The sequence below is a fragment of the Phyllostomus hastatus genome, unplaced genomic scaffold, assembly GCF_019186645.2.
Source record: "Phyllostomus hastatus isolate PE091 unplaced genomic scaffold, TTU_PhHast_1.1 phas_scaffold_78, whole genome shotgun sequence".
NCBI lineage: Eukaryota > Metazoa > Chordata > Mammalia > Chiroptera > Phyllostomidae > Phyllostomus > Phyllostomus hastatus.
Window position 1 is genome coordinate 66144452 of NW_025334041.1, and position 19905 is coordinate 66164356.

General features: G+C 38.8%; 1 protein-coding gene across 2 annotated transcripts in view; it reads right to left on the minus strand.

Annotated features, from left to right (window-relative positions):
- Window positions 1-19905, minus strand: part of TMEM131 (transmembrane protein 131) — a 221560-nt gene that overhangs the window by 71422 nt on the left and 130233 nt on the right. For both annotated transcript variants that reach the window (XM_045827146.1, XM_045827145.1), the window contains exons 9-12: window positions 17150-17300; window positions 16995-17051; window positions 15777-15838; window positions 464-572 (exon numbers count right to left, since the gene is read on the minus strand). In XM_045827146.1, coding sequence (XP_045683102.1) covers window positions 464-572; window positions 15777-15838; window positions 16995-17051; window positions 17150-17300 — 379 coding nt within the window. The remainder of the gene's footprint in view (window positions 1-463; window positions 573-15776; window positions 15839-16994; window positions 17052-17149; window positions 17301-19905) is intronic.

Below are 19905 nucleotides of genomic sequence, written 5' to 3' on the forward strand. Positions count from 1 at the left end.
ATACAGTGTAATAATTCTATTGTAAAGGTGATTATTTTAGCTTAGGCAGGACTGTCTGCCTTGCTTAGAAAAGCCAATACATGAAAATGTTAAAAAGAATATTTCTGCTCTCAAATTCAAACATGTTTCTGAATTCAAATAAATTATCACCCAACTACAAAAATTAATGACTTCATAATTAAGATGAAGCGTAATGGGAATATATGTGGAAAAGCCCAGATTACAAAAATGTAATTCCATTCTTGCTGTATTTGCCAAAATTAGTTTAGGTTTATAAAGTTATTTTCTTTGATAAAACAGTGAAATAAGAGTCCTTGATACTTTACAAGAAAAAACAACCTAAGCAATTAACACAAAATCTGACTATAAAATAGTCAGGATTTCTATACTAAGATGTTGACAGAGACCTTCTAGTTAGTTTATCAAAATAAGAGCAATGTATTAGAAAAAGTTGAATACTTACCATCAAAACTAATACTTGCAACTTTGGTATATTTACTTTCTGAAGCTTTTAAGGTAATTGGTTTAAAGTGTACCATTATAGCATCATTTTGGGGTGTGGGTCGAACACTCTGTAAGGAGAAAAATATAGATAGCACTGTTTTAGTCTAATGCCTCAGTTACATTACACTGGAAAGTGTACTGGAAAAGTAAAGCAGAATCAAAACTTTAAAACTTTAACTTCATGTGGTCCTTTTAAATGGAGCAAGCCAAACTAATAAGATGCCAAATTAATTTCATTAGTATATCTTTATGAAATAAAATAATCAGAAGAAAAATGTATGATAGATGAGTATAAAAATCTAAAGACAAACTAGTACACTGGGTATAAGTACAGAAAACAGAAAAAAAGGTCTTTATTTTTCAAATGAATGTCTAAGTCCTATATTGGGTTGGCCAAGTTTGTTTTTTTTCCATAAGATGGCTCTAGTTGTGCTTAGTTGTCTTTAAATTCATTCAAAACAATTTTGTTAGACTGTATTGTGACAGCTATTGTTAGACTGTCAGCATGCCTTTAAAAATACTACCAAAATTGGTGAACTTTTGTGTAGCCATTTTTATACTGAAGATGGAAGAAAATAAGCAACATTTTAGGTATATTATGCTTTACTATTTCAAGAAAGGTAAAAACAACTGCAATGCAAAAAAAGATTTGTGCAGTATATGGAGAAGGTGTTGTAACTGATCGAACGTATCCAAAGTGGTTTGAGAAGTTTCGTACTGGAGAGTTCTCACTGGACGATGATGTTCCACGGTTAGGTAGACCAGTTAAAGTTAAGTGATCAAATAGAGATATTAATTGATAATAATCAACAATATACCATGTGGGAGACAGCTAATATAACTAAAAATATCCAAATCAATAAAGTTATTGGTGAAAATTAAAAATGTATCTTTATTTTATGGAAAAAAACATACTGACTTTTTGGTCAATGGAAGACAGGGGGATACAAAGGTTTATGAGAGTCCCTTTTAAAGAATCCATGTGAAAATGAACAATAAACATGAACTTGGGAGCTGGTGCCCCTTTGCCAAGACAGTGTTGCAGACCCATTTCTAAAGGTAGTTCCCTAGGGAGCACTGTGCAAGTGAGGCGCTGATGTTCAGGGGCAGGGCTTCGCTCCAAGCTGTGGGACTGAGCAATGATGCGACTGCAGGAGCGTGTAATTGGGAAAAAGTCAGAAGTCTTTAAACTTAATAAATAAGGCCTTTCTATTAGAGTAAAAAAAAGCAACAACCCTAAAGTAACAAAAAAGAAACAGTAAGTTTGTACTTTTTGATCAAACTTAAAAAATAAATACAGTAACTTTTTAATTCATGATCCTCAGGGGCACAAAGCACTTTTTACATTGGACAGAACTTTAAAGATCCTAACCTCTTTCCCTGTTTACAGGTGAAGAGAACCATGCAGTACTGAGTGATGTTTTAATAGCCAGGCATCAAGAGGCAGAACTGCACTGAGGTCCAGGGTTTTTTTTCACCTGACACCCCATGCCCAAAAGTATATTACACATAATGACTACAAACACTGCTTTCCACTACCTGCAGGCACAGCATCTCCTCCCGTTGCTGATTAGTACTCAGCCATCAGGTCTTGACTGAGCCTGGAACTGTGGCCTTAAGGATGGCTAAGACAGTTTCTGTGCCCAAGATGTCCACAGCCTTAGCACTTGGCCTCAGGATCTCTCGAAACTCTCATTCTTTTTTTATTAAATATTTTTGAATTTTATTGTTGTTCAAGTACAGTTTTATCCCTTCCCCCTCCACCCCTCCCTGCCACCCCAGCCATCCCCACCTCCCTCCCATTTCTACCTCCAACCTGTGTCCTTTATACTTGTTCCTGTAAAAAACACTTCACCCTTTTCCCCCCATTATCCCCTCTTTTCTTCCTTTTTCTCTTTGACAAGTCCTCATTTGTCTTTGAATCTCTAACTGAGGCTGGGTGCTGATTTGATCATATCAATATACTTATCATCAATATGCTTACTATAATTAGCAATCACTATAAATCTCTTTCTTCCTTTACAAGGGTGCGTTCGTGTTCACAGCAGTGTGAACTGTAAGATAAACTACAACTGGATAAAGTTTCATTTGGTTAAGTTATACCATACTACAATACTGTACTAATATTTTTTTCCGAAGGAGAAAGAAGCAGTACAGAAGCACATGTGACAATCCCATAGAGACCTGTTTGTAAGTATGAGCCTGAATAAGCTGCCCATCCACTCCAGACCTAATTTTTCCCATCCTAGGAGATAGGATTAGATATTTCCTAAGAGTCCATATGACTACGATATTTTTTGAATCTATTAATTTTGCTGAGTTTTCACTTTTATCCTGAGGTCAAGATTGCCAGACATGATCTCATAAAGCATTGTAGAACTTTGCAAAGGACTTTTACATACATGGCTCCACACTCTCTCACCTGCTCCATTGACTACGACAGAGCAGCAAGAGGACCCGGACTGTTTCAAACATGCTTAAAGACTACACGTGGCCCTGACAGCCAGGACACTTTTTGAGTGTTATTAGCCTGTAGAGCAACATGTGGGAAATAGCTAAGTGATGATACTTATTAAAATATAATCACTGTAAGTAGTAAGAGCTTAAGATAGTTGATGAAAAAAGGGTTTTTTTGCATGAAATGTACCACTTCTAATATTTTTCTTACCAGAGGAAAACTTTATACTCAATGTTATTACTTTAAAATATGTTGCACTAGTAGTACACAAATATTCAATTGATGTGTTTTATATAAATGTCTGAACTATTCACTTAATACCATTAAAAAAAACATAAGTCAGCTAAAGTCCACTTTCCAAGGGAACAAAAACACAGCAAAACAAACAAAACACTGAAATAGTTGGCTTATTCTGGTGGCTTTAAATAAAAAAAGAATATGTAATTATTAACTTGTAATAAGCATATTTATACTAATGTCAGTTTCAGTTATCAGTCACTAGCTGCCTCTTAGACAATCAAGAAGTAGAAAAAATTTAGCAAGATTCTCAGGAAAGGCAGCTTCCCACATGTTCCAAATATATCCAGTCTTGTCTCACAACACTCACACCCAACTAATGTGCAATAACTGTCAAGTGAGACTTAAGAGTCCAGGACTTCCTGAACCTATTTACAACCTTTGAGCAAGTCAAGGAAAATAACCTTCCAGTATCTAACAATTGTAGACAATAATTGCACAAATTTGCTAAGGCTCATATCAAGCTGATATTGGTAAAATGAATAAGAACAACTGTGACTTTTATTCATCAATTAGCAAGGAAACTTCAGGCAACTGTTCCTCTTAGAACACCTCAAGCAAACTTACTACATATTTTATGCAGCATTAATGTTTTAGAAATGTTATCTAAATATTCTCCAAGTTGCACCAGACAATGTCAGGAAGGCTTGACCCTCTGTATGTTGTCCACTAACAGATGGGGAATTTGTATTTAGAGTTGCTTGCTTTAACAGTCTTCTATCTACAAATGTGAAGAGGCTAAATTCCCTGAAGGGGAATTAAAACAAAAACAACAACAAAAAAAAACCTTCCAGCTTCTAAAACTGCCTAGCCCATCCTGAAAATGACATATTTGTGAAATAGTGGAAGGCGGAGGACCTTCTAAAATGCATCAATTTTTTTTGTTTCAAAGATTTTATTTACTTTTAGAGAGAGGGGAAGGGAGGGAGAAAGAGAGGGAGAGAAACATCAGTGTGTGGTCTTCTCGTGCTCCTCTTACCGGGAACCTGGCCAGCAACCCAGGCATTTGTCCTGACTGGGCATCGAACTGGTGACTCTTTGGTTCACAGGCCAGCACTCAGTCCACTTAGCCACAACAGCCAGGGCTAAAATTCATCAGTCTTTACGTTTGGCTTATTATGCAGAGAAATACAGGAAAAGCCACCACCATCTCTTGAGTGGACCACTGCAAAAGATTTCTAACTTTCGGTAGTTCATTCTCCACGAAGTAGCTACAGTAATCTTTTACAAACACACAAATGCTTAAAGTTCTTCAACTTCTCACTGTACTTATAATGAAATCTAAACATGTCACAGAATCCTAGCAGCCCTGTGTGACTCTCCACCCCTTACCTTTTACATTCAACCTCTTTGTGTCTCCCATGACATCTAAAGCTGTTCCTGCCTCATACCTTTGCACTTGCTGCTCCCTGTGCTGGGAACAATCATCTACCAATTTTTCTTAAGGGTGCCTACTTCTTAGTCCTCAGTTATGACCTCAAATGTCAGCTCCTCTGAGACAACCCTATCTAAACCATCCTCCTCCCCCTTATATGCCATTCTGTGGTATTTATTTCACAGAACTGGGCTTGATTCACAATCTTGTTGTATAACCTTTGCTGTCTGATTCACTGCTGTATTTTCAGTACTTAGCATAGGAGGTGGCATATAACTGATGGTCATTAAATATTTATTGAATGAAGGGATAAATGAATAAGGAAATAAGACAAAACTACAAAACACTGGGTGAAGGCTTTGGATATTAGAAAAAATACACACATAGGTAGATACAGATGTAGATATACAGACATTCCTAGATCAATAGTTTTTTAAATAGCAATATGAATTTGAAATGAAAATTATATACTCATACAGACTTAAATATCATCATATACTTAATGTACTCCATGTAACTTTTGAGTTTTTATTGTTGAATAAGTCACTATTTGGAAAACTATGACCTGTGCACCTTATAGAATTGTTGTATGAAATAAGGTAATCCCTGTAAAGTACTTTCAATGGTGCCTAACCCATAGAAAGAGCAAATAAAAAAGTGGGTTCATGGGCCTATTTAATTCCATCATAAATGGATTAAACACTGCACTTTTTTCATTCACATGCTTAGATTGAAAATTTCATTTTTCTAGGAAATGTTTACTGAAAAAGACATGACGGCTGTCCACTTGCTGTGTGTAAAAAGCTGGACCAGATCGTGTGGGCTGTGTAAAGGCACTTTTCCATCAAATCTCTAAACCCTCACATTTGGAGAAGTGACTGCAGGCCTGAAGTCTGCCCAATAAGCACAAAAGCTCCCACTCTCACCCTGCTCTGTGCATCAGCCTCTCCACACTGAAGAAACCAGTGACAGACAAACAGCATGCAGGACACACAAATAATAAAGATGATCTGATATTTCAAACAGAGGCAATGGCAAAGGCAGTCCACTAGCAAACAAAGAGCTGTCCACAGCTGAAGAGAAATCTTGGATGCTGTCAGGAAGTTGTGCTGTACAATACCCCTCTGTGGAGGTCAGTGACCTGAGCACATGAGAAGGCAAAGACTGGGAAGAGAGTGTGGCTGCGCTCTCTTCCCAGTCTTTGCCCAGACTAAAGAAGAAATCCAGCCTCAGCATGTTCAGAGAAAGTAAGTTAATTATAGCCAAAGCAACCGAGACAAATCTAACAGAAGGAATTTATATTCCATTATAAAGGGAACTCTGGTAATTAAGCCAGAAAATTTTGAACAAAAGAATCACAATTCAGGGTAACAGTAAGATTTAAAAATGCTAACATATAGCAGTAATTCCTAGGCCTTTGCATTTCACTAATTGTGAAAATCTAGAATGTATGTGTGGGAGAGACATAAGATGGCAGAGGAATAAGTGGGAGCTGCCCTAACCTCAACCCAGGACCAATTTGGAATTATGACTAAATTGTAGAGAAATGATCCTGAATAACCAACTAAACACTATCTGGAGAGAAACCTTACAACCATGGACAGAGGAAACCACTTCACCACAGAGGCTGGCAGGAACTGTGCAGGAGGTGTGAGAGGAATGGCTGGGCTCCCATGGGCAGCAGGTGAAGTGCTGGAGGGATGTTTCAGTGGCTAGGGGGTTCCCCTTGAGAAATGTGGGGTCCAAACCCCAAGCTGGGTTCCACTGCCTTACAGCACCAGAGCTGGGAAAGGAACCCAGATAACATCCAGCTATGAAAAGCAGCAGGGCTTCTGTCTGTCAGGAAGAGATAGCTGGAGACTCACAGAGGCTCTTAAAGGGCCAACACACAAAATTTCATTTGCATCTACTTACCTTGGGCTCTGGCAGAGGGAGGGCAGAGTAGACTAGAGACATGTGAGGAGAGTCTGGGGCTGGTGGCCCTGAGGAGAGAACTAAAGGAACATCTGCCAAGATCCCTGAGCTGAGTCATTCCCCATAATGCAGAAACCATCTTTCTCAGGCAGAGCACTTCTCTCCAAGGAGCATCAGCCTGAAGGGAAGCAATCGCCCCACCTGCAGGAATTATTCTGCCCCCATTGTACAGAGCTTAATCCAGGCTACTGAGTACAACTTAAGGCTATATCACTGAATAAGTTTAACAACTAAGATGGATCTCTGGGAGCTCTGAGACATTAGCTGACCCTCCCCTGGGTCCCGTGCTGGTAAATGCTGCCTTGGTGTGCAGCCTAGTTCTTTCTGTATACACACAGACCTACCAGAGGGAGACACAAGCTGTGAATCACTGATAGTTCCAAACATGTTACACAGGGCCAGTTACAAACAGTGTCTGACAAGGGTCAGCACCAGACTCTGCAGATCTAACTAATACACAGAAACAGACACAGACAGACAGCCAAAAATGGGAAGGCAAAGAACAGCCTCCAAATGAAAGAACAAGAGAATTCTCCAGAAGAACTAGATGAAATGGAGGCAAGTAATTTATCAGATATGAGTGTTTAATGTTATGATTATTAGGACACTCAGAGCATGAAAAAAGACATAGAAACCATGAAAAAAGACCAGTCAGAAATAAAGAATGCAATATCTGAAGTAAATAATACACTGAAACTAATTAACAGTAGGTTAGATGAAGCAGAGGATTGCATCAGTGATTTGGAAGACAAGGTAGAAAAAAAACACCTAAGCAAAGCAACAAAAAGAAAAAAACAAAAACAAAAACGAGGTGAGCTTGAGAAACATTTTGGACAACATGAAGCATAACAACATCTGTACCATGGAAATACCAGAAGAGAGTGAGCAAGGGATCAAGATTCTAACTGAAGAAATAATGATAGATAACCTCCCTAATCTGGTGACAGAAAAGACACAAAAGTCCAGGAAGCTCAGAGTCCCAAACAAGTTGGACTGAAGAGGCCTACACCAATGCACATCATAATTAAAATGGCAAGGCTTAAAGACAAGGAGAGAATCCTAAAAGCCTCAAGACAAAAGCAGGTAGGTCCATACAAGGGAGCACCAATTAGACTGTCATCTGATTCCTCCACAGAAACATTTCAGGCCAGAAGGGAGTGGCATTGGCATGAAATATTCAAAGTGATGAAAAGCAAGGACCTAAGACCATGGCTACTTTACCCAGCAAGGCTATCATTTCAAGTCGAAGTAGAGATAAGGAGCTCTCCAGACAAGAAAAATCTAAAGGAGTTTGTTAACACCAAACCAGTACTGCAGCCAATGTTAAATGGCTTGCTTTAAGGAGAAAGAAAACAAACAAACAAACAAACAAACAAACCCAGGAAAATAGTCTAACAATAAAATGGCACCAAATATGTATCTATCAATAAGCACCTTAAATATAAATGGCCAAATGCTTCAACCAAAAGACACAGGGTAGCTGAATCAACAAGAAAACAAGACCCACATATATGCTGCCTCAAAGAGACCCATCGCTTAGGGTTGAAAGACTGAAAGATACACACAGACTAAAATAAAGGGATGGAAAAAGTATTTCATGCAAACAGAAAGGGGAAAGCTGGAGTAGCAATACTTATATCCAACAAAATAGACTTTAAAGCCAAGGCTATAGTAAGAGACAAAGAAGGATACTACATAACGATAAGGGGAACAATCCAACAAGAGGATATAACCCTAGTAAATATTTACACACCCAACATAGGAGCACGTAAACATGTGAAGAAAACCTTGATAAACATAAAGGGAGAAATGAAGAGAAATACAATCACAGTCAGGGATTTTAACATCCCAATGACTTCAATTGATAGGTCTTCTAGACAAAAAATCAACAAGGAGACAACATCCTTAAATGAAACACTAGATCAAATGGATTTAATTGATATCTTCAGAGTATTTCACCCCAAAGCACTTTTCAAGTGCACACGGAATGTTTCCTAGGACAAACTACATGTCAGGACACAAAGCAAGTCTCAATAAATTTAAGAAGACTGAAATCATATCAAGCATCCTCTCTGATCCCAAATGCTATGAAACTAGACATCAGTCACAGGAAAAGCACTGAAAAATACATGGAAGCTAACTAACATGTTATTAAATAATGAAAGGGTCAATGAAATCAATAAGGAAATCAAAAGATACCTCAAAACAAATGAACATGAGAACTCAACAACCCAAAATCTGTGGGACACAGGGAAAGCAACCCTAAGAGGAAAATTCATAGCATTATAGGTCTATCTCAAAAAATAAGAAAAAGCTTAAACAAATAATCTAACTTTACACTTAAATAAACTTTAAAAAGAACAAAGTCCAAAGTGAGTAGAAGCAAGGAAATAATAAAGACCAGAGAAGAAATAAATGAAATAGAGTCCTAAAAAGATACAAAAGATCAATGAATCCAAGAGCTGATTCTCTGTAAAGATAAACACGATTGACAAACCTTTAACCAGATTCATCAAGGAAAAAAGTGAGAGGAACCAAATAAATAAAATCAGAAATGAAAGAGGAGAAATAACAACTAAACCCAAAGAAGTACAAAGGACTGTAAGAAAATATGAATAAATACATGTAAACAAACTGGATAAATTCCCAGAAACATACAATCTTCCAAAACTAAATCATGAAGAATCAAAGAATCTGAAATAGACAGATTACACCTGGTGAAATTGACACAGTAATCAAAAAACTCCCAACAAACAAAAGCCCTGGACCAGATGGCTTCACAGGTGAATTTTACCAAACATTCTGAGAAGAACAAATACCTCTCCTTCTCAAATTATTTCAAAAAATTCCAGAGGATGAAAGGCTCCCAAGCTCATTTTATGAGGCCAGGATTATTTTAACTCCAAAACTGGATAAAGACACTAAAACTACAATGAAAGAAAATTATACGCCAATATCCTTCATGAACATAGATGCTAAAACCCTTACCAAAATATTAGCAAACCTAATACAGCAATGAATCCAAAAAGATCATACACCATGGTCAAGTGGGATTTATCCCAGGGATGCAAGGTGGAACAATATTCACAAATCAAAAAATGTGACTTACCACATAAACAAAATAAAGGATAAAAACCACATGATTATATCAATAGATACAGGAAAAACATTTGATAAAATCCAGCACCATTTATAATAAAAACACTCAGTGAAGTGGAAATAGAGGAAGCATACGTAATAAAGACCTACTGCAAATGTCATACTCAATGGGGAAAAATAGTATTTCCTTTAAGGTATGGAACAAGACATCTGTGTCTGCTTTCACTACTGTTATTCAACATAGTACTAGAAGTCCTAACCACAGCTATCAGACAAGAAGAAGGAATAAAAGGCATCCCAATTGGAAAAAAAGAAGTAAAACTGTCATTATTTGCAGATGACATGATACTGTACATAGAAAACTCCTGAAGATTTCATCAAAAAAACTACTAAACCGATGAATGAATTTAGCAAATCAGCAGGATACAAAATTAATACACTGAAATCAGTTGCATTTTTATATGCCAATAATGAACTAACAGAAAGGGAAACTAAGAAAACAATCCCATTTGCAACTGCTTCAAAAAGAATAAGACTTCTGGCCAAGATGAAGACATAGGTAGACACACTGTGCCTCCTTGCACAACCAAAATAAGGACAACAACAATTTAGAAACAAAAAACAACCAGTATCGACAGAAAATTGAACTGTATGGAAGTTCGACAACCAAAGAGTTAAAGCAGACATATTCATCCAGACCAGTAGGAGGGGTGGAGTCGGGCTGCTGGGTAGGGAGGGTCACGGCAAAGTGGAGGCTGGAGGACGCCCAGGTGTGCAGGACGGCAGCTGGAGAACCCAGTGAGGCAGTGGATTGTGGAGGGGTGCAGTGCACAAGGTGGCTGGCAGACCCGGCAGTCCCACATCCGCACACAGATAAACCAGGTGAAACTGGACAGCAAGACAGACCACACAACCCAGGGTCCCAGAGCAGGGAAATAAAGCCTCAACACACTAACTGAAAACACCAGTGGAGGTCGAAGTGCTGGGTGAAACTCCCAGCTTCACAGGAGAGTTTGCTGGAGAGACCCACAGGGTCCTAGAACAAACACAAACCCACCCACCTGGGAATCAGCACCAGAAGGGCCCAATTTGCTTGTGGGAAGCAGGGCAAGTGACTGAAATCTGGTAGAGGGCGGAGCAAGCGCTATTGTTCCCTCTCAGACCCCTCCTTCACATACAGCATCACAACCCAGCAACTGGGTTGCCGCGCCCTGGTGAACACCTAAGGTTCTGTCTCTCACTACACAATAGGTGAAGCAAGACAAAAAAAAAAATGGCCTAAATGAAAGAACAGATCAAAGCTCCACAGCAAATACAACTAAGCGACCAACAGAGAGCCAACCTATCTGATGCACAGTTCAAAGCACTGGTGATCAGAATGCTCACAGAATTGGTTGATTTTGGTTGCAAATTAGATGAAAAAATGAAGTTTACAGTAAGTGAAATGAAGGAAAATGCATAGGGAACCAATAGTGATGGGAAGGAAACTGGGACTGAAGTCAATAGAGTGGACCAGAAGGAAGAAAGAAACAACCAAACAGACTAGAAGGAAGAAATAAGAATTTAAAGAAATGAGGAGAGGCTTAGGAACCTCCAGGACATCTTTAAGTGTTCCAACATCCTAATTATAGCGGTACCAGAAGGGGAAGAGGAAGAGCAACAAGTGGAAAAGTTATTTGAACAAATAACAAAGGAGAACTTCCCCAATCTGGCAAAGGAAATAGACTTCCAGGAAGTCCAGGAAGCTCAGAGAGTCCCAAAGAAGTTGGACCCAAGGAGGAACACACCAAGGCACATCATAATGACATTACCCAAGATTAAAATGAAGGAGAGAATCCTAGGAGCAGCAAGAGATAAGGTGAGAGTTACCTACAAAGGAGTTCTCGTAAGACTGCCAGCTGATTTCTCAAAAGAGATCTGGCAGGCAAGAAGGGGGCTGGAAAGAAGTATTCCAAGTCATGAAAGGCAAGGACCTACATCCAAGATTACTCTATCCAGCAAAGTTATCATTTAGAATGGAAGGGCAGATCAAGTGCTTCTCAGATAAGGTCAAGTTAAAGGAGTTTATCATCATCAAGCCCTTATTACATAAAATGTTAAAGGGATTTATCTAAGAAAAAAGATAAAAAACATGTACAGTAAAATGACAGCAAACTCACAATTATTAACAACCACACCTAAAACAAAAGCAAACTGAGCAAACAACTAGAACAGGAACAGAACCACAGAAACGGAGATCACATGGAGGGTTATCAACAGGGGAGTGGGAGGAGGAGAGAGGGGGTAAAGGTACAGAGAGTAAGTAGCATAAATAGTAGATACAAAATAGACAGGGCGAAGGTAAGAATAGTATGGGAAATGTAGACACTAAAGAACTTATATGTATGAGCCATGGACGTGAACTTAAAGGAGGGGAATGTGGGTGGGAGGGGGTGTGCAGAGTAGAGGGGAGTAAAGGGGGTAAATGGGACAACTGTAACAGCATAATCAATAAAATATATTTAAAAAAATTAAAAATAATAATGGCCTTTTATACATATTTATTAAAAAACAAAATAAAATACCTAGGAGTTAACCTAACCAAGGACGTAAAGCACAGGTGGCAAATACAATGCCCATGGGCCGAATCTAGCCCTCCACCTTGTTTTATCCAGGCTGGCAGCTTGTTTCTAGCCAGTGGCAGCACCAAGCTCTCATTTAAAGGTTAAGGAGTATTTACATTTATGCAGTCTTAAAATTACAATGCAACTATGAGGCTGAAGTGGCCCCTGGTGAAAATGAGTTTGACATCCCTGATGTAAAGGATCTGTACTTGGAAAATTATAAGACCCTGAAAAAAGAAACTGAAGAAAATACAAATAAGTGGAACAACATATTGTTTTCATGGACAAGAAGAATTAACATCATTAAAATGTCATAACACCCAAAGCAACCTATGGATTCAATGCAATTCCTATCAAAACTCCAATGATGTATTTTACAGAACTAGAACAAATATTTCAACAATTCATATGGAACCACAAAAGGCCCCACATAGTAACAGTGATCCTGTGAAAGAATAACAAAGTAAGAGGAATCACGCCATCTAATGTGAAACTATACCTAAGGTAACAGTAATCAAAACAGCATGGTCCTGGCATAGAAACAGACACATAGATCAATGGAAAAGAATAGGAGCCAAGAAATAAAGTCACATCTTTACAGTCAATTAATATTTGACAAAAAAGGAAAGAACGTACAATGGGCTAAAGGTAGTTTACTCAATAAATGGCATTGGGAAAATTACACAGATATGTGCAGAAAAATGAAACTATACCACCTTAAACCACATACAAGAATAAGTTCAAAATGGATTACAGACTTAAGTGTTAGACCCAAAACTATAAAAATTCTACAAGGAAACACAGGCAGAAAAATCCTGGACAATGCTCATAGAAGTATTTTATCAGATATATCTCCCCAGGCAAGGGAAACAAAAGAAAATATAAACAACTGGGACTACATCAAACTCAATTTTTTTTTGCACAGCAATAGAAAACATCAACAAAATAAAAAGATACTCCAGAGGCCATGGCTGGTGTGGCTCAGTGGGATGAGTGCCGGTCTGCAAACCAAAGGGTCATAGGTTCTATTCCCAGTCAGAGCAAATGCCTGGGTTGTGGGCCATGTCTTCAGTAGGGGGTGCCTGAGAGGCAACCACACACTGATGTTTCTCTCTCTCTCTTTTTCCTTCCCTTCCCCCTCTCTAAAAATAAATAAATAAAATCTTTTAAAAAATGTGAATATACCTATAGGAAATAAAGAGACTGAGTTAGTAATTTTAAAACTCCCCACAAGAAAAGCTTGGGCCCAGATGGTTTCATTGGTGAATTCTATCAAACATTTAAAGAAGAACACCAAACCTTCACAAACTCTTCTCCCCAAAATAGAAGAGGCAGAAATACTTCCCAACTCATTCTATTAAGACATAAACCTATCTACTGTCTTTATTCATAAAATATCAGCTATTTTAATGTCAAAAAACAAGCACATTATTGCAGAACAGTCCTCTAGAAAGGGTACTTGTAAATTTTGTAAACATACACACAATAATATTTTTATAAATATTTATATTGTTCTTATTTTGCTCATTTTTCTAAAGACTCGTGAAAATTTCAGTACAGATTAAAGAGCCAAAACCAATCACTAGTCCCTCAATATTGTAGTAACAATCAGCATTATGTACTTTTTTAAAGATATAATGAATTACTGCTATAAACAGGAATTACAAAGAAAGTGTACAACAGAAATATTCACTTATATTTTCTTACGTAAAAGGTTACTCCTGGAAGACATGCTGATAGTTTTATTCCATAGGGACTTTGATGATAATCACTCAAAAGAGTGAATTAAAATATAGGTCACTAAATTAAAAGTGAATATTATTTTTGAAAGCAAGCATATAAAAATATATACACTAAGGTTACTATTTAAGAAGAAAACTAAGAACAAGAGACAGAATGCTGCTGCTTAGTTCTTTGGTGTTTTTGTTTCAATGGCATCTGGGTGGCCAGGTCAAAACAGTTGTTCCTTATCATTTATGGAAAGACACTGGCACCCTGAAGACCCCCCTGAGAAGTATGACAGCATACACAGGCTATGGCATCACAGGTCTCTCTTGGTCTCTCTCAGCCTGCCTAACACTGGAGGGGCAGGAACTCCAGGTGGGGTAGTTTCAATTCCTCTGCATATATGGGAAGCTGTCTACCAGACTTCACTTCCCTAACACATTCTCAATTCTTCCAGCAAGCAGGAAAAGATACAAGGTCAGAGAGCAGGACGCTGTCTAGGCTGTGATCCCACTAGTGAGCAGGTTGCTGTGCATTAAAACGTGGTTACCTGGGATGGCAACTTGCTTCCTCATTTCGGGTTTATATACTCTCCTTTCTTTGGTCTCTATTTCACCACCTGTTGGTAAACTCTGGGATTGGCCATCAATGGGCAAAGGTCCCTGAAGTCTCAAGGCCTCTGATTTACTTATTTTATCAGAGTTTTCTGCATTTACGTTTCTGACATCAACACAGGTTATAATAAAAATGTACTGCTTTCCTTTTCCGTCATTTCCCATGAATGTGTCTTGGGCACCTCGCTAGAAAGCGAGGTTGTGGCTAAAACAAAATATAAATAGCCCTGTTTGTTTGTTTTGCCTAAAACCATCTAATAGAACCCCAATTCCACTCTAAGGCATAAAAGTTAGCTGGGTGTATGTGTGAGGGGAAGTGGGGGCCCTTGTTTATAGTACACTATCTAGGGTAACTACAACAGCTGCCAGTTAGAAGGGACACCTATGACAAATGTTAACAGTATACTGCTGCTACCTACCCTAATTCTTTGCTTCATGATTCCTCTTGCCAATACATCTGAATCTTTTCTCTCTTTTTACTTATTCATACATTAAGTCTAATAACCAAACTTGATGTAACCCTTATAACCTATTTTTCTTTGCACATGGCACACAGATACTAGGATTTTCCAGAATCCAAAGGCTACTTATTTACTAATCCTCACATGAGGATATGTTCAATGATTTTTAGAGCAAGAGAAAGAGAAGGAGGAGAGGGAGGGATAGACGAAAGGAGAGAGACGGAAGGAGAGTGACAGAGAGAGACACACAGATGTGGGGGGGGGGGCATCGATATGAGAGAAAAACATCAACTGGTTTCCTCCCGTATGTGCCCCAACCTGGGATCAAACCCTCAACCTTCTGGCGTATAGGACTACATTCCAATCAACTGAACTGCTGGGTCAGGGCTCCACAGGCCTTTTATAATATTCTGCCTAAATAGGAACCTCATAAACTTCAGTTCAAATGTAACTTGAAAATGATCGCCTACTTTCCCTTCTCCTCCTTAACATTTGGTGGTTAAGGCAGAACAGGTTTTTCACATCACACTTAGTACCATACCATGGTGTCACCAGGTCACCACAAAACAAAATTCCTTTAGAACAAGAGTTTAATTATGTTTTAACTTTGTCATAAGTTTAAAAATAAAAAATGTATAAGTTAGAAAAAAATAAGTAAAAACTTACTGTTATTGGTACATCTTTTGTTCCTGAATTTAATAAATGAAGGTTTAAAACTTTTGGTAGATCTGTTAAAATTGAAAAAAGAAGTATTTCTTAAAAAGGTGTATTTTACAACGAGTTAGAATCTTTTATCTTCTTAGATACTAGACTGAATCTATTCTAGAATGTGAAATAAAATGGCCATCACATTGATAAAAAGAAACATTAGGTAGGAATCACCTTATTAAGGACATTGTGTGTTACAAGAACTGGCCCCACCTAAACAACTAGGCCAAAATAAAACAAAAAATTTTTAGTGAACTTGACATTAAACCTTTTTGTTTTCCAGAAAAGTACAATGAAGCAAATTAAAAATGTGCAGTGTGAAATTATCATATTAAAACTGAATCTCACATTTAAAAATGCATCTTCAATATCAAACAAAATTTTAATTACATATGGTCCACAGGCATCCCAAATTACAAGTACGGCTGACTTAAGCAGCACAGGGATTGGGGTGCTGATCCTCATGTAGTTGAAAATCTGCATATAACCTCTGACTCTCCAAACACTTAACTATACTCCCTTGGTATCTAAAGGGGATTGGTTCCAGGACTCCCAGCAGATATCAAAATCTGTGGATGCTCAAGTTCCTTATATACGAAGGCATAGAACAATGCAGTTGGCCTTCCACATCCACAGACAGAAAATATGGTTTTTGATCCCCAGTTGATTGAATCATGGATGCAAAACCTGGGATACAGAGCCAACCGTATATTTATTGAACAAAATCCACATATAAATAGGCCATGCAGTTCAAACCCACACTGTTCAATGGTTAACTACACTATCACTTTTCCTTAATAAATCCTTAACTTGACTGTTTTTAGTTTTAGAATTTGAATTCTTTCTATGACCACCTTGGACAAATTTCTAATATCACATCATTATAATGCAAATGAATAATCAATATCTAAATAAAAATCCAGAAGTGGGGAGGAACTGGATTACAAAATTGAGAAATTACTTTGTGTCTCAACTCCCATTTAGAAGACTTTACTTAAGTTATCCTATGGCCTTGTAAGGGTTCACAATTCTCAAAAGAAGATTTCTACAAAGTCAGATAACCCACTAGAAGGAACTTTCAAAGCTGAACTACAAAGGAGTTAAAGTAGAACAATTCAGTACTGAACAGGGACTTTCCTTTTTTAAGACTCATAAAGACATTGTTTCTTTTCTTACCTTGTGTTCGCAGTGTACCAAAATCTAACATTTCCGTTGAGGAATAAATTCCAGGGGCTTGGAAAAAAGAAAAGTAAACAATTATATTACACTTTGCCAGAGTCAGAAGCAGTGAAAACTAAACAAACTTACAGTGCCTTCAGTTTTCCACTCACCTGTTGTAACTTCAACCTCAACAGGAAGAATGATAAACTCTGTGCTGTCTGAAGCATTAGTCTTTATTCTTATGAAGGCTGTGTGGTTATCTGCTTCTCTGGAGGAAAAACTGGCTCTCATCACTCCCTTGGTTTCATAAGGAGGAATTTCCTGGTAAGTCAACAGGGCACAATGTAGCACAGCTTTTGTAATGATACAGAACCACCAGTTTATTCAATAAAACGACATCAACCACACGATGCCTAATTATTTTATATTCCTACTAAGAAAAAAAGACATTGACAAATATACTCCACTGTAATACACATTCCAATTTTGGAGGATGTTAAAACGTGAAATATGTGGATTGCCACTTGCAAAATCATCATTAAAAGGTTGCTCTTCGATGTATTGGTGATACTAAGGAATATGAGGTTTGTACAGAAAAGTCCAACCATTATTAATATAACAAGAACAGTTTGTGTGACATCCATTTAACCTGGCAGCCAAGGAGAGTGCACTGGAATGCACATGAGTGAACAATGATGACTTCACTGTACTAGTCAGTGGGGGTGGTAGACGCATTGAGTGAGCATGTGTACTATGTGGCCGTTACATTCAAAATGACTGAGCGAGGACTTCTGGTCAAGATGGAGACGTAGGTAGACACACTGTGCCTCCCTGGGCAACCAAAATAAGGACAACAACAATTTAGAAACAAAATAACAACCAGAACTGATAGAAAATTGAACTGTATGGAAGTCGGACAACCAAGGAGTTAAAATAGACACATTCATCCAGACCAGTAGGAAGGGCAGAGTCGGGCAGCCAGGTAGAGAGGGGTTGCTGCACAAAAAACCGTGGCACCGGCCGCATAAGGCAACCCGGGCGCTTGAGACAGTAGCTGGCAGACCCTGGGCGCACATGTGGTGGCTGCAGACTTGGGGTATGGGGTGGCTGGCAGACCCTGGGCTCAGGGTGCCAATGGGCAGAGCCAGCGAGGTGGCAATTGTGAAGCGAGGCACTGTGCGCAAGGTGGCTGGCTGACCAGGCGGTTCCACATTTACGTGCAGATAAACCAGGAGAAACTGGGGAGTGAGACAGACTGCTCAACCCAGGGTCCCAACACAGGGAAATAGAGCCTGGGGGCACTGATTGAAAACCTGTGTGGGGGTTGAGGCAGCAGCAGGAGGAACTCCCAGCCTCATAGGAGAGTTTGTTAGAGAGACCCATGGGGTCCTAGAACTTGCACAAGCCCACCCACATGGGAATCAGCACCAGAAAGCTCCAGTTAGCTTAGGGGAAGTGGCAGGAAGGACTGAAATCTGACAGAGAGCAGACCAAGAGCTGTTGTTCCCTCTCGGACCCTGCCCCCACATACAGCATCACAACCCAGCAAACACAGCTCTGCCCTGATGGACACCTAAAGCTCCGCCCCTCATACATAACAGGTGTGACAAGATAAAAAAAAGAAAAAAATGGCCCAAATGGAAGAACAGATCAAAGCTCCACAGCAAATACAACTAAGCGACCAACAGAGAGCCAACCTATCTGATGCACAGTTCAAAGCACTGGTGATCAGAATGCTCACAGAATTGGTTGATTTTGGTTGCAAATTAGATGAAAAAATGAAGTTTACAGTAAGTGAAATGAAGGAAAATGCATAGGGAACCAATAGTGATGGGAAGGAAACTGGGACTGAAGTCAATAGAGTGGACCAGAAGGAAGAAAGAAACAACCAAACAGACTAGAAGGAAGAAATAAGAATTTAAAGAAATGAGGAGAGGCTTAGGAACCTCCAGGACATCTTTAAGTGTTCCAACATCCTAATTATAGCGGTACCAGAAGGGGAAGAGGAAGAGCAACAAGTGGAAAAGTTATTTGAACAAATAACAAAGGAGAACTTCCCCAATCTGGCAAAGGAAATAGACTTCCAGGAAGTCCAGGAAGCTCAGAGAGTCCCAAAGAAGTTGGACCCAAGGAGGAACACACCAAGGCACATCATAATGACATTACCCAAGATTAAAATGAAGGAGAGAATCCTAGGAGCAGCAAGAGATAAGGTGAGAGTTACCTACAAAGGAGTTCTCATAAGACTGCCAGCTGATTTCTTAAAAGAGATCTGGCAGGCAAGAAGGGGGCTGGAAAGAAGTATTCCAAGTCATGAAAGGCAAGGACCTACATCCAAGATTACTCTATCCAGCAAAGCTTCCATTTAGAATGGAGGAGTAGATAAAGTGCTTCTCAGATAAGGTCAAGTTAAAGGAGTTCATCATCACCAAGTCCTTATTACATGAAATGTTAAAGGGACTTATCTGAGAAAAAGATAAAAAACATGTACAGTAAAATGACAGCAAACTCACAATTATTAACAAACACACCTGAAACAAAAGCAAAAGCAAAAGAAACTAAGCAAACAACTAGAACAGGAACAGAACCACAGAAATGGGTATCACTTGGAAGGTTATCAACAGGGGACTGGGAGGAGGAGAAGGGGGAAAAGTACAGAGAATAAGTAGCACAGGTGGTAGGTAGAAGATAGACAGGAGGAGGGCAAGAATAGTATGGGAAATATAGAAGCTAAAGAACTCATGACACATGGACATGAACTAAGGGAGGGGAATGTGGGTGGGAGAGGGTATGCAGGGTGGAGGGGAATGAAGGGGGGAAATGGGACAACTATAATTACATAATCAACAAAATATATTTTAAAAAGTGACTGAGCGAGTAGAGCAACGGATTTGCATGAAATTTTGTACTAAGCATGAACATTCCT